At 36.5% G+C, this 12,624-nt stretch overlaps 2 protein-coding genes across 3 annotated transcripts; both read right to left on the reverse strand.

The window, feature by feature from the left end:
- Nucleotides 1-348: 348 nt before the first annotated feature.
- LOC140829197 (probable phospholipid-transporting ATPase 4) lies at nt 349-6,723 on the reverse strand. 2 transcript variants are annotated; one of them, XM_073192241.1, is made up of 12 exons: nt 6,549-6,723; nt 6,069-6,129; nt 3,976-5,978; nt 3,775-3,885; nt 3,090-3,366; nt 2,912-3,000; nt 2,721-2,805; nt 2,428-2,637; nt 2,155-2,280; nt 1,722-1,847; nt 1,451-1,642; nt 349-1,249 (listed from the first exon to the last, which is right to left on the reverse strand). In XM_073192241.1, exons 3-12 carry the CDS (start codon nt 5,778-5,780, stop codon nt 575-577), a joined length of 3,696 nt encoding a protein of 1,231 aa, XP_073048342.1. In that variant the 5' UTR covers nt 5,781-5,978; nt 6,069-6,129; nt 6,549-6,723; the 3' UTR covers nt 349-574. The 2 variants fall into 2 exon arrangements, with proteins under 2 accessions (XP_073048342.1, XP_073048343.1); XM_073192242.1 differs by lacking the exon at nt 6,069-6,129 and having other exon boundaries at nt 350-1,249; nt 1,722-1,820; nt 6,549-6,722.
- Nucleotides 6,724-8,190: 1,467 nt separating this feature from the next.
- LOC140829201 (uncharacterized) lies at nt 8,191-12,131 on the reverse strand. Its single transcript, XM_073192245.1, is given in 11 exon segments — nt 8,191-8,829; nt 8,957-9,022; nt 9,497-9,607; nt 9,713-9,865; nt 10,673-10,826; nt 10,914-10,991; nt 11,107-11,150; nt 11,236-11,303; nt 11,514-11,608; nt 11,699-11,774; nt 11,777-12,131. Coding segments are annotated over 11 exon segments (1,167 nt in total). The 5' UTR covers nt 12,000-12,131; the 3' UTR covers nt 8,191-8,730.
- Nucleotides 12,132-12,624: the final 493 nt, after the last annotated feature.

The raw sequence follows: 12,624 nt of genomic DNA on the forward strand, positions 1-12,624 counted from the left end.
TGTAGGACGATTTTACGGGTTGTATTTATAAGACGGATCTCTTATTTGAGTCATCCATGAAAAATATTATTTTTTATGCTAAGAATATTTTTTTTTATTGTGAATATGGGTAGAGTTGATCCATCTCACAGATTATGATCTGTGAATATATGGTATGCTTCTTAGCCTTTCAATAAAATCACAATTCACTTTAAGAAATTCATTGTTCTAAGATTTATTTAATATGTGTATATGAATTTACATTGCAAATGTCATGTTTATAATCATAAAATTTTACTTTTAAGTAGATTAGTTAAAACTTCTTGTGCAGAATTATAATTTATTCAAATTATGTAAGCGCGTTTTGAACAAATAATATTCATAAATTATATTTTACACACACAACGCTTGTACATCGACCATTGGTGAATATTCTGCATCCAACCACCTTAGTATTCCCGGAGACACTCCCCGCAAGTTAAAAATAATAATAATAATTCTTATAAAAAATGAAGAAAAAAAATGAATCAATAAAGACCAAAAAGATGCGAAATACAAACTGCACTATCAAGAATTAGAAAACTGTGTTAAATGCTCAAGTTTGTTGGGTCACTACAACATCTTTACCATGAGATGAGTACTTCTTCTGCAATCTCCCTCTCAACTGCCTTATTTTTGCATCAACTCTTGCTGTGAATCCGATCTTGGTCGTCTGTCGTGCCTTGGACCGTTCCCTCCTCCACATATACCGATCCTTGATGTCTCTCTTGTAGTACTTGATCTCTTGAATCACGTGATGATCCAAGGGATTGAACAATCTTTGGAATGAAATGTGAGCAAGATATGGAAGATTACACGCCACTGTTACCAAGAGGGTGGCACACCAATATATAGGGGCCGGAGCCAAGACTTCTAAGAGGATTCTGAAGGCATTTACGTTGAGGGATAGACGTAGTTCACCGTATATTAAAAGGAAGAGGTACCAAGAAACAACGCTGCCCCAAACAAGGAAGTGTTGTATCCATGTGTAATGGCTCATTGTCAGCGCGATTTGGCAGTTAACAGCCCAAATGACGCATGTAAACATGACTGTACCTACCGCAATCATATCCGCCGTCTGGCCTCCAGGCCGAAAAGCTTGGTCATAGAAGATGATGACATTGAGGAAGAAAATGATAAGAGATGTATATAGACCGTTTGCCATCCACCCAAATATTCTGTACCAGTCAAAAAATAAATTTTTCGGCCCTTGCTGATATAAAGCTGGAAACTGCATCGAGAGTAGTAATTTGATTCAGTACCACGTATTACGCCACAAGGATGTACATAATTGTAGCAAAAGCTGTAACTTAGAGTAGATAAACACCACTTTTCAATCATCATGCCATATAAACAGCCACACAGAACAATACCAACGAATGCTACAGCCCAATATATGAAACAGTTAGAAAAGTGCGGTGGAAAGACAAACCTGCAAACACACTTCCGAATCTACATCCTGTTCAAACACTCCAAGCGAAATGACAGGCAAGGAAGTCAGAACAACGTTGAAAAGAAGCATGTACCAGTCAACATACACTGATTGCCCAGAAAATCCAGCAAATGCCTCAAAGTAGAATATTGTCAAGCCGAAAGCTATGTTCTTGTAAAAGAAATAGCAAATCTATAACCAAAGAATTATGTTCTAAGTTAGAATTAGAAATGATAGCATGAAGGGATATCATTTCATGGGGAAGTATTACCATCTGAGCTATTCTCTTGTAACACCAATGTCCATGTATGACAAGAAGCCTCTCCAAAAACCGGAACTGAGCAATTGCAAAGTCACTTGCCATTACAGCCTGCAAAACTGCTAATATTATGTCCGACTGTTTTGGATGGCATCAAAGAAATAGTTATTCACCGAGGTGAGAAAAGAAATGTTATTGCTAATTTCTATTTCTGATGTGACTTGAACTCGGATAAGCCACATTTTTCATGGCTATTTATTGAGAACATAATTCCTGGAAAATCTACATCCCCAAAAAAGTAAAAAAATCTTCAATTTTCTAATCAGTTTGACAATGATTTACCTTACCATCAATACTTGATACCAGATAACTATCAACTCTATGATACAAACTATCAATACCTTGATTCCCACAGCAATAGAAATGGGAAAGATTTGTTACGAACCTGCATTCCTTCGCATCCACTGATGCCAACACCAATATCCGCTTCTTGAATCATACCGACGTCATTTGCACCATCACCAATGGCTAATGTGGTTTTTCCCGTCCCTTGTTTTACCAATCTTGTTACCTAATTGCCAAATAACACAAACATGGGATGCAGAGAAAGGTAATTCTAGATTAGCAACAAAATAACAAATTGCTTAATAGCTTCAGAAAACAAATATCATAAGAACGGAGTATGGAACAAATCAATTCGAAGATAAAAATGTTTTACCAGAGCTTTCTGCTTTGGAGACACACGACAGCATATAACTGAAGCACAATTAACAGCTAAATTTAAAAATTTAAGCTTTACGTCATCCTCAAGAGCATAAGTTAAAGTTTTCCCATCAATTATCAAAGCAAATGCTGCATGGGGATCCTTTTCTAACTTGATTATTTCAGACCCATCACTAATTTGCATCAATATGTTCTCCTTCACAGTCTGCCAAACAATAGCAACAAAGAAAACAATAAATTAATGTTTACCACCGAAAAAATAAAGGACATTTCTCTACTAAAAAGTACCTGTTTAGAATTTTGGGCCGATGCATCTACATTACTTGTCATACATATTTGCTTCATGCCTTGTCGAAGCAAACTACAAGCAAATCTGCGTCATAATTACAATATTTCAGTTTAGCAGTTCAGATGCTTTGATGATCAAGTTACTACATCTGCAATCATTAAAAACGACATTCTTATGGTAAGAGACAGACCCTATATTAATTGCAGTTTCCATCTTATCACCTGTCAGAACCCAGATCTTTAGACCAGCCTGAGCCAATTTGTCTATGCACTGGGGAACCTACCAAACACATAATTGTAATCGCTTCAAATGGGAGGATACGAGAGAGAAAATTAACAGCTCAAAGCAACAAAAGACACATCACACACCCCTTTCTGTAATTTGTCCTCCACGGCAGTTGCTCCAACAAGTATCAAACCCCTTTCTATCATATCCGAAAGGCGCTCGAGCATCAAGTCCCTCTCTCCACCAATTGAGGTCTTTGCTTTCATAAAATCTTCATTCCAGGAATAATACTCGGACTCATCAAGTTTCTTATAAGCAAGAGCTAGAGTACGTAATCCAACCTCCCCATAATCTTTCAAATGTTTTGTGGTCGATTCCTGATATGTTCTCCCATAACTGGATAACCTATCAAAGATGATGCTGCAAAGTAAAGTGTGCATTAAATTCAAGAGCACATTGACGTATATACCAATCAAACTAAAATTCGTAAACGGGGAAAAAATACCAAGAGAGCATTTAAAAAAATATTAATTTATTTTAAAATTATTAATTTTTTTTTATTACAAGCGGAAAAGGGTGTTTTAACAGGCTTTGAATGTAAGAACTCTTCTCTTAATGAAAGCTGAGGTGAGCCACTAGACCGTTTGAGGTCTTGGCAGAAATACTCATTTAAAGATTAAACTTGACACTGCCACAATAGCTGGAGGCCGGTTTATTTTCTTATCTTTTGGTAAGACCTTTTTCACTTTTTTAGTTGGGTGGAAGGAGTTGGAATCGGCATCTTAAATTGAACTTCAATCACCAAACACACCTCGAGTTATGACATACCTGTCAGCTCCTTTGCACAGAAGAAGGATTTGACCATTCTCATCCCGAACAATAATAGACATTCTTTTCCTCGTGCTAGTGAAATCCAACAAATTAAGAACTTTGAACTCCCTGAATTAAAAGAAAACATGTGTAAGATTATAGCTCCAAGGTAAAAAAAATATCACAGCAGAACTGGCAACTATTTATTCGTGGTCTCACCTTTCAATAGGCTCGTGAAAGGAAGGATATCTCTCGCGTACAAATATGCTTGACTGTGTTCTTCTACAAAACTCAAAACCAAATTCTCTGGCAGCAACAAGAAATGAGCCTTCATCTGGCGATTCTGCTTCATAGGTGAAGACACCGGTCACTTCATCCTGTTCTGGAATTGCAGTGTGACAAAGAGATAGTATCCTGAAAAATAATAGAATGACATCTGCACTAGGTTCTTTGAACCAATTCCCATTCATGAGGCGGCTATCCTCGAAGTTGAACCCCTTTAATGCAGGTTTATGGTTATCTTCATCTTTTGATGTAATGACAGTCTCCAGTTCAATTTCTGATTCCCCAGATCCTTGCCGACCTTTCCCCCATGACGGAGGTGTACCAGCTTTGCTCTGCCGATCTTCATCCAGGGCCATCTGTTTTACAGCAGCAAGCTCTACGTCACTGGAACTCGTGCCATAAGCAATACCCCCGATGGAACATTTTAGAAAGTTCATTTGATTGCACGTCAAGGTGCCAGTTTTATCAGAGAGGATAGTATCGACCTGTCCTAACTCTTCATTTAAGTTTGATGTCCGTGCTTGAGCAGGAGTTCCAGTCTCTTCATCATACATATTAAGATCCCTGTTTATGAATAATGCTTGAAGTACTTTTACAACCTCGATTGACACATAGAGGGAAATTGGTATTAAGTATCCATATAAAATAAGAGCAGTAACCAGATGATAAAAACCCGACATCAATGGGTCGCGCGGATCAAAATAACCGCTATCATCCGGGACCTGTAAATACCACCACGTTGGCAAATCATATTTAGTTTTCACAATAAAGCCTACAGAGCTTATGAATGAGATGAACACCAAGAAGGTGAAAAGAATGTAAATTATTTTGTCCATTTGTTTTTCAACCCTGCTCCTTTTGGAAGGTGATTTAGTAGCGTTCTGCATAACTTTACTATCATGTCCGGTGAATATCACCACCCCGTAGATATAGGCCGTGTTCCTTAGCTTTGAATCTCTCAGGAGAATCTGACTCGGATCAAGAGGATAGACCTTGCGATTATACTCCAAATTACCCACAAAAGTGTAGAGATTCGGATTGGGATCCTCACATTTTATGGTCGCATTGAATTCTTTAAACGTTGAATCATCGTCAAGAGATAATGTCGCCTCCAAGGATCGTTTTACCTTCAAATTTGTCTCCCCATCTAAGTTCATAGTTTCAACATAACAAATACCATCTTCATAACTGGAAGATAAGAGAAGTAAATCCGCAGGGAAGAACTGATCCTTCTCCACTTTCACTACATTTCCGACCTGAATTTTCATCCATGGTTTTTGACCAAATGTACCATCTTTTTTGTGCACAGTAGCTCTCCGCAAATTGACATTCATGTCCTGTATGAATCGTCGCCAGTCTTCCAGTGCTTCTTTAGCCATACTCAATCCAACCACGAAGGCCAACGGAGCGATCATACTCATGGCAGAGAAAGGTGATATAGGAGTAACTGACAAGACTGCTGCCAAGAGAAAGTACAAGTTGGCAACGCGTCTAAACTGTTCGAATATGGCCTTGGGGAGAAATGTAAGGACATTATACTTGGTGGTAGAAATATAATTTGAGCAGTATCTAAGAGGTTTTTGCTCGTGCATATGAGGCTGGTTACAATAAACCATCCGAGAGTAACCAGGTCCTTCAATGTCATGTGGTCCTTCTGCCTCGGAAGGATGTGAGTGGTAGCAAGCAAAAGTATACAGACTGCTCCTCCGGATCTTTGCCCTTATCCTGCCCCCAGCCATTTTTCAAACAATTCAACTCTCAACAAAAAATTCACCACAAACTGAGAGTTACGAAAGGAACCCCTGAAACTCGCCTCCACCGTACAAGTGAAGGCTTTGTCATGTAACCATTATATTTCAGTAGTTAATTGATAATTTCAAATGCAGATTTCCTCTCCCTTAAAACTCCATACTCTCCATATGGTAGAAATGTATCTCCTGGATTCTTAAAAAACAAAGAAAGATCAAACACAGACCAAAAGACCAATAAATTCGCAACATATTATAATCAAAAGAAGATTTCGAAACCTTCAACATATTCATATCAATTTTGACCAAGAAAAACCGAAAAATCTTCATCCCACCAACCCTAGATACAAATCAAAATTGACGCACCATTAGAGCAGAAATCATCTCAAGAAACTATAAATTCAAGAAACAAGAACCAGCCACAAAATAAGGCGTAGAAGCAGATTCTGACGAGAAGAAGAAATTCACCACTTTCTCAAGCATTGAAGGCCATCAAGTCAAGCAAACATAAATGCATCACACAATCTCGTAAACATCGTGAAAAAACAACAAAGAAAGCCAACAATCACATAGCCACAATGCAAGCTAAAATTGCTCCGGGGCACCTCCGGAACATTAGAGAATCAATATAATAAGACGAATAAAACAAAACTCCACATTCTTTCCCAACAATTCACGTGCCCATGCTGATAAATACGCAACATCCATATAAACAAACACAGCTACAAAAATACTAAAACCATTTTCTTCTATTATCACCTGAAAATAAAATGTGTCGACAAAATGGAAATCAGAGAGGAACCCGGGTAAGAAATCAAGCTGAAAAAAGTTGAAGAGATCGCAATGGATGGGAGACGAAGAAGGAGAACGAAGGTTAGAAAGTTGATGGGTCAGAGGATAGAGATTGAAATTTGGGCAATCACGGGTATTTATTGTTTTTCTCCAGTGGTAGCCCGGAAGTGGGAAAATTCGATGCTGCCCGTGCAGGCAGATCCAAGGGCCAGAAAATTTCTGACCCATTTTATTTTATTTTTTTAAAAAAAATCCACCCCCATGATTGAATCTTGACCTTTGATTGGGTGTGGGGCACTACCCCCCACACCCAGGATCGACTTTACCCCGGAAGTGTGTATCGACTCTCGGGGGTCATTCTCGGAAACGAAAAATGTTTAAAATTAATTAAAATCAATATATATATTTGGTCATCTTCTACCAACACATTCTCAAACAAATTTATGGCACTCAATTGTCTACAATTACTTATCTGACTAACTTGATTTGCAATATATTATAATAATCTGACTTTTACCCGATACGCGATTCTCATGTCATATATCATGTCATATATGTATGAATTATTTTTGAGTATTTTTTCTATTTGTAATGTGAAAAAATATTTTTAATTTTTAAATAATGATACACCACTAACATAAAAAATTGTGATTAAAAATCATTTTTAAAGTTTTAGTTATTTTTTATGATTATTATTAATTTTCTAACTAAACAATAAATATCAGATCTATACCTAATCAATTATACCAAACCTGTGTTATATCTAAACTTTAATAAACTAAATACATTAAACCTTCGACCACCTAGACCAAGTCACCAATTCCATTCGGCCCAAATAAACCTTTCATCCCCATTCTCAAATACGAAGCATTTTATTATTATTCTTATTATTTATTTTTAACATATTTATTATAAAATGATCTCACGGATAATTTATTTTTTATTTTTTTAATAAGTATTTTGTGAATCCGTGAGACGAGTCAATCCTACTTATTTTTACAATAAAAATTCTAAAAAAAAAATTTAACATAAAAAATAATAGTCATACGAGGTTTCGTCTCATCCCAAATTTTAAAGATGTCCGTTGCAACCTATTATGTTTTATTGAGCAAAGGTTGTTACAGTAAATGAATTATCTATCTGGGGCGATTAATTTCAAATTACAACCGCCATTTTTAAAATTTTGAAGATAGATATCATTTTTATATTCTGATATATATATATATATATATATATATATATATATATATATATATATATATGATTAATTTCAAATTACAACCGCCATTTTTAAATTTTTGAAGATAGATATCATTTTTATAATCTATCATTTTTATAATATATATGATTAATTTCAAATTACAACCGCCATTTTTAAATTTTTGAAGATAGATATCATTTTTATAATCTATCATTTTTATATTCTGATATATATATATATATATATATATATATGTATGAAAAGCAACGCATGTGTTCCTAATGTATATGAAGTGACAGACAGACCTACAGCAGAAGGAAGCCCCGCCCATCATGCACTAAATGAAATTAAGTCGATGGATTGAAATTTTCATTCAAAGACAGAACAAATATTGGTATCACATATCCATGGAAAAATAGAGCAACCCACGTGCCCTCTAACAATCAAATCTTAAAATCATCTGAGTGACATTAAAAGGTAATGAAAAAACGAGAAGAATCTGGTGTCATATATCAGAACAAATTTTTATTTTTATAGGCCACTTGATCGATGAAATCTTCCCACTACAAGCATTCTATATATATGATCACTGAAAGTAAGAAGCCTAAAAATGTTCACCAAAAAAATAACAAATATATCAGAAAACATCCAACTTTTCGAGTAAAGAAAGGCGAAGTGGCAAAACAACATAAAAACATCTCTGTAACAGATAACTCCACGCAAGATGTCTAAAATTTTCCTATTTCCCACAAACACAGAGTAACACAAGGTAGCAGCATTTGCTGCAGAAAAATATTGAAAGATCAAGAATCGAAGTAGCTGCAGAATTGGAAAAATAAATAAACGAGACCTCACGGTTGACAAAATACATGCAATGAGAGCTCACTGAGACACCAAAGTTTCAGATGTACGGAATCACACGTATGACTTTAAATTCAAAGGTTTTTCTTATTGTCCAGCTTGAAGAGCTGAATAAATCCAGTCCGAAGCAGTGGTTAAGGTGTCTGAATCTGAATGCGTCGAAACGGTAAATGGAGTCACCACAACCTGTTCCAAGATGCAAGTATAGATGGCACACCATTAGGACCCGTAAATATCACCACAGAATCCAAAACAAGTTAATGCATGTAAGAAATATGTGTATAATACCACGGATGTACTATGTTGTACTTACAAAACCATTTTCAACTGCTTTGAAATCTATATCCTCGCTTTCTTCTTGCAGCTGTTTTTCATGCATCTGAAGATATTACCAGGTTAATTAGCAGAATAAAAACCATTTGGTGCCCCAAAGCATTACAAATATACCATGAAAGTCATTGGTGAACTACAACCAGAGAATTATAATGCAAGCACTGAACAAATGTTCTCATTAGCAGACTTTCAAGGGGTAATGAAGAATACCAATCTCGTAAAACTAGATGAAGGACCAATTGCTCCTTAATTCTAAAATTCTGGTCACACTTAGATTCATCCGCAGACAACATAACAACGACACAGAATCTTTAAAAAGAGTTGGAACTCTGATTCAAGTTTTCCTTTGGGTATCTTGCTATCAAATTCTATGATTTCTGAAGGAAATAATGCCTTACATATGGATTCACAACCCTTTTTATTATGATATGGTAAGAATTACATTAGCAACCCTCACTGAACCACCAAACAGCAAGAAGATTCATATTAAACTGGAAACCAAACAAAATGTAAGAAGTACCTCTAGCTGAAAATATTTCACTGTCCTTTTAGAATCAGATTTCCCTGCAGCACCAACTGATTCAACAACCTCAAGATTCTTTTTTTGGGTGGTCAAACGGCGAGCAGCACCCTGAAAAAAGAATATAAAGACAAAATTTGAACCAATGCCCTGAGAACAAACAAACTTAAAGTCAGATGTATATATAGTGAAATACTCCCATAAAAAGATACTTACAGCAGCAGAAGCATCACGACCGAGCTGTGCAAACTGCACGCCAAGACCTGGTGGACCACCCATGAAGCGTGAAGCAGCCTGATTCCTGGTGGCTGAAATGGCTTTCCAGCTAAGAGTAGACCTCGAAAAACTTCTCTTTGTAACCTTGAATCCCTGTGAAAAAATTGCCCTCAGTCAAATGATTCAAAAGTTCGAATGTATGAAAGTTAACGGGACTCAATTATCTTTCTTCAATCCTGAGCAAAAAGCTGACTCTTGTTTACTGCTTAGTAAACTTTCGATTATCAATTCATTAAAGTCGCTATGGCCTATATGATTGTGCATGCAAAGTAGCTACACATGGTGTCACAATATCAAATATTGTCTTGAGTGACACGATAGCTTAGATTCCAGGAATCAAGAGATTAATCGTGTTAAAAAACTATGGGCAAAAAAATAGAAGTGACTCACAATATTTTTGAGCTGGCTAAAATATTATCCAATTCATATTCAAAATTATCAAAATCAAATCGAGCTTTGAGCCAAAGTTGAAATCAAGAGGGCTTCACTATTTATAAGCATAAATGTATATGAGCAAAGAGCTCAATGATCTATTCCTAACTAAACGAATTACGCTAAAATTAAAACCCTAATTAGAGCCAAACTCAAACCTGAAATAATTCGTTCTTCGAGCTTTGAGCCAACTAAAAAATGCAATCTCAAACTAAAATAAGGAAACACGAGTGGATTTCCACTCCGGTCAGTCTAGTTTGGCCTTACAATATAAGGACAAAACGACAAACAATCTGAACTACACAATATTTGCAACAATAGTTATCTTGTTAGCATTCAATTCTATCTTCGAAAAATAATAAATGGTTCTGCCAGTAGAGAACCTCTGCGCTGAATGCTACCATCACACAACAGAAATGGTTCAGCCAGTAGAGACCCACTGCCTTTAATGATGTCATAGAAACAGACCTTGTTTTCAAGCGGCGATGTTGGGATTTCCAAGCTCAATGAGAAACCTTTAACAAAAACCCCCTTCTCTATGTCTCGGATTGCTGCATTTATTATCGGTAAGCACACAGAGACCGCATCCATGAAGTCATTTTCTTGACTCACATCATTTTTCCTGCCACAAATCTCACAGACAACTTATCAGATGCATCCCTACTTATATAACGTAATTGAGAAGTAGAGGAAAGGGCAATCAACATACCAGTTAAGGGATATTGAAATGGACGGAACATCATTCATTATTGCCTCCCTAGCTCCAGCAACAACACCAGAATGAAACCTATATATTTTGTTGAATCATCGTTAGAGATTAGTGCTTCCATAAATCAATTAAAACTCCATGATTAAACTCATCATTACAAAAACCAGATGCAACATAAAATACAAAAACATACACGTGGTGACCACAGCTGGAGCCTTTGTTAATGCCACTTATCACCTAAATGTGAATAAATATAAAGAACATCAGAACAGCACTATAATAACAAGATCTCGATAGACAAAAGCATGAAACATATACATACCAACAGAGGCTTGGACCATGAAAATAGTGCACCAGATAGCGCTAATGATACACAATCCGCAGGAGTCCCTGAACGTTGCACAAAGCACGGCATTTACTCCACATTAATTCATTCATATAGGATCTCATAATCAACTGTCAACGGGCTCAAATAATTCCTTTACATTCGATCCATTGATAATTTCCACTACGACGCTAAGATACCCCTACAGGGTCCATCCAGCTCAAATTAAACTCATGCATTAATTGCAAATGTCAAAAAGAAAGAGATGATTATACCAGAAATTTCATAAGCAACGGCACCATCAACTTCAGCCGACGCCACCTCGAGTGTATCCTTCGAGGACAAGGCATGCCCTGACGTAGATTTGTCCCTGGAAACCCATCACCGCCAGAAAATCAGCAATTGGCCCAAAAAAGAAAAACAGAAACACGTCCAAATTTCAGAAGAAAAGGTGAATTACGACTGCGGAGCGCAAACATGAACACTGTACAATCCCACACGAACAAGGGAATCAATCAAAGAGCGAAGACCCGGGATTCAACACCATCGCTGTTGGTGAGCAATATGACAGGCTTTGACCCAGCATCATTATCATCGTCATCGCCTCCATTACCAGAAGAAGAAGGATTAGCCGAATCATCGCCACGTTTACTGGGCTCCGACGATTCATTGTCATCATCGTTCCCACTCGCTTTTTTCCGGTTGGAGAGTACGTCCTGGAGATTGGACACCAACCCAGGTGGCAGCTGGTTCTTGTTCATTGATGGGAAGTATGTTAACGGAGAAGAATCGGGTAGGATAACGAAGGATGGGAGCAATGTGATTGAAATTCAAATGAAAACTGAAAGGAGAAAGGGGGTGCGGAAAACGAGGGTCTGAAAAATGGATAGGGAACGGTTAAAAAGGAGTGCCTGTTCTACTAGCATTTTGCTTTACCTCTTGAGCCATTGTGCTACTGCTACCTCTTCAGCCATTGTGCTACACCCCGGAAGTAGATTTTTCGATTTTTTTTTATAAGATAATCAACTATTCTGTCAATTCAAAACAAAATTAATTAATTTTTTTCTTATCTTATATAAACACGTCGAAAATAAAACGTCTGATCTAATATAAATCATTTAACCATGATTTCACGGAAGCTGAGACTATAAATAAATTATATATATTATATTTATTATCGACATCGCACATACGCCACCACGTATATATAATATATATTTATTTGTTGTCTCTAAAAATTTATTTGATTTGGCAAAGTATGATAACAAGTTTGATTCTCTCGGCAATCTTCTTGTCCAAGTATGATAATGAGTTTGATTCTCCTGTCAATATTTTCTTGGATGAGATTTTAACATAATATTTATTCGGTTTAGTTTATCTTACTAA

The sequence above is a fragment of the Primulina eburnea genome, chromosome 4, assembly GCF_022965805.1.
Source record: "Primulina eburnea isolate SZY01 chromosome 4, ASM2296580v1, whole genome shotgun sequence".
Lineage (NCBI taxonomy): Eukaryota > Viridiplantae > Streptophyta > Magnoliopsida > Lamiales > Gesneriaceae > Primulina > Primulina eburnea.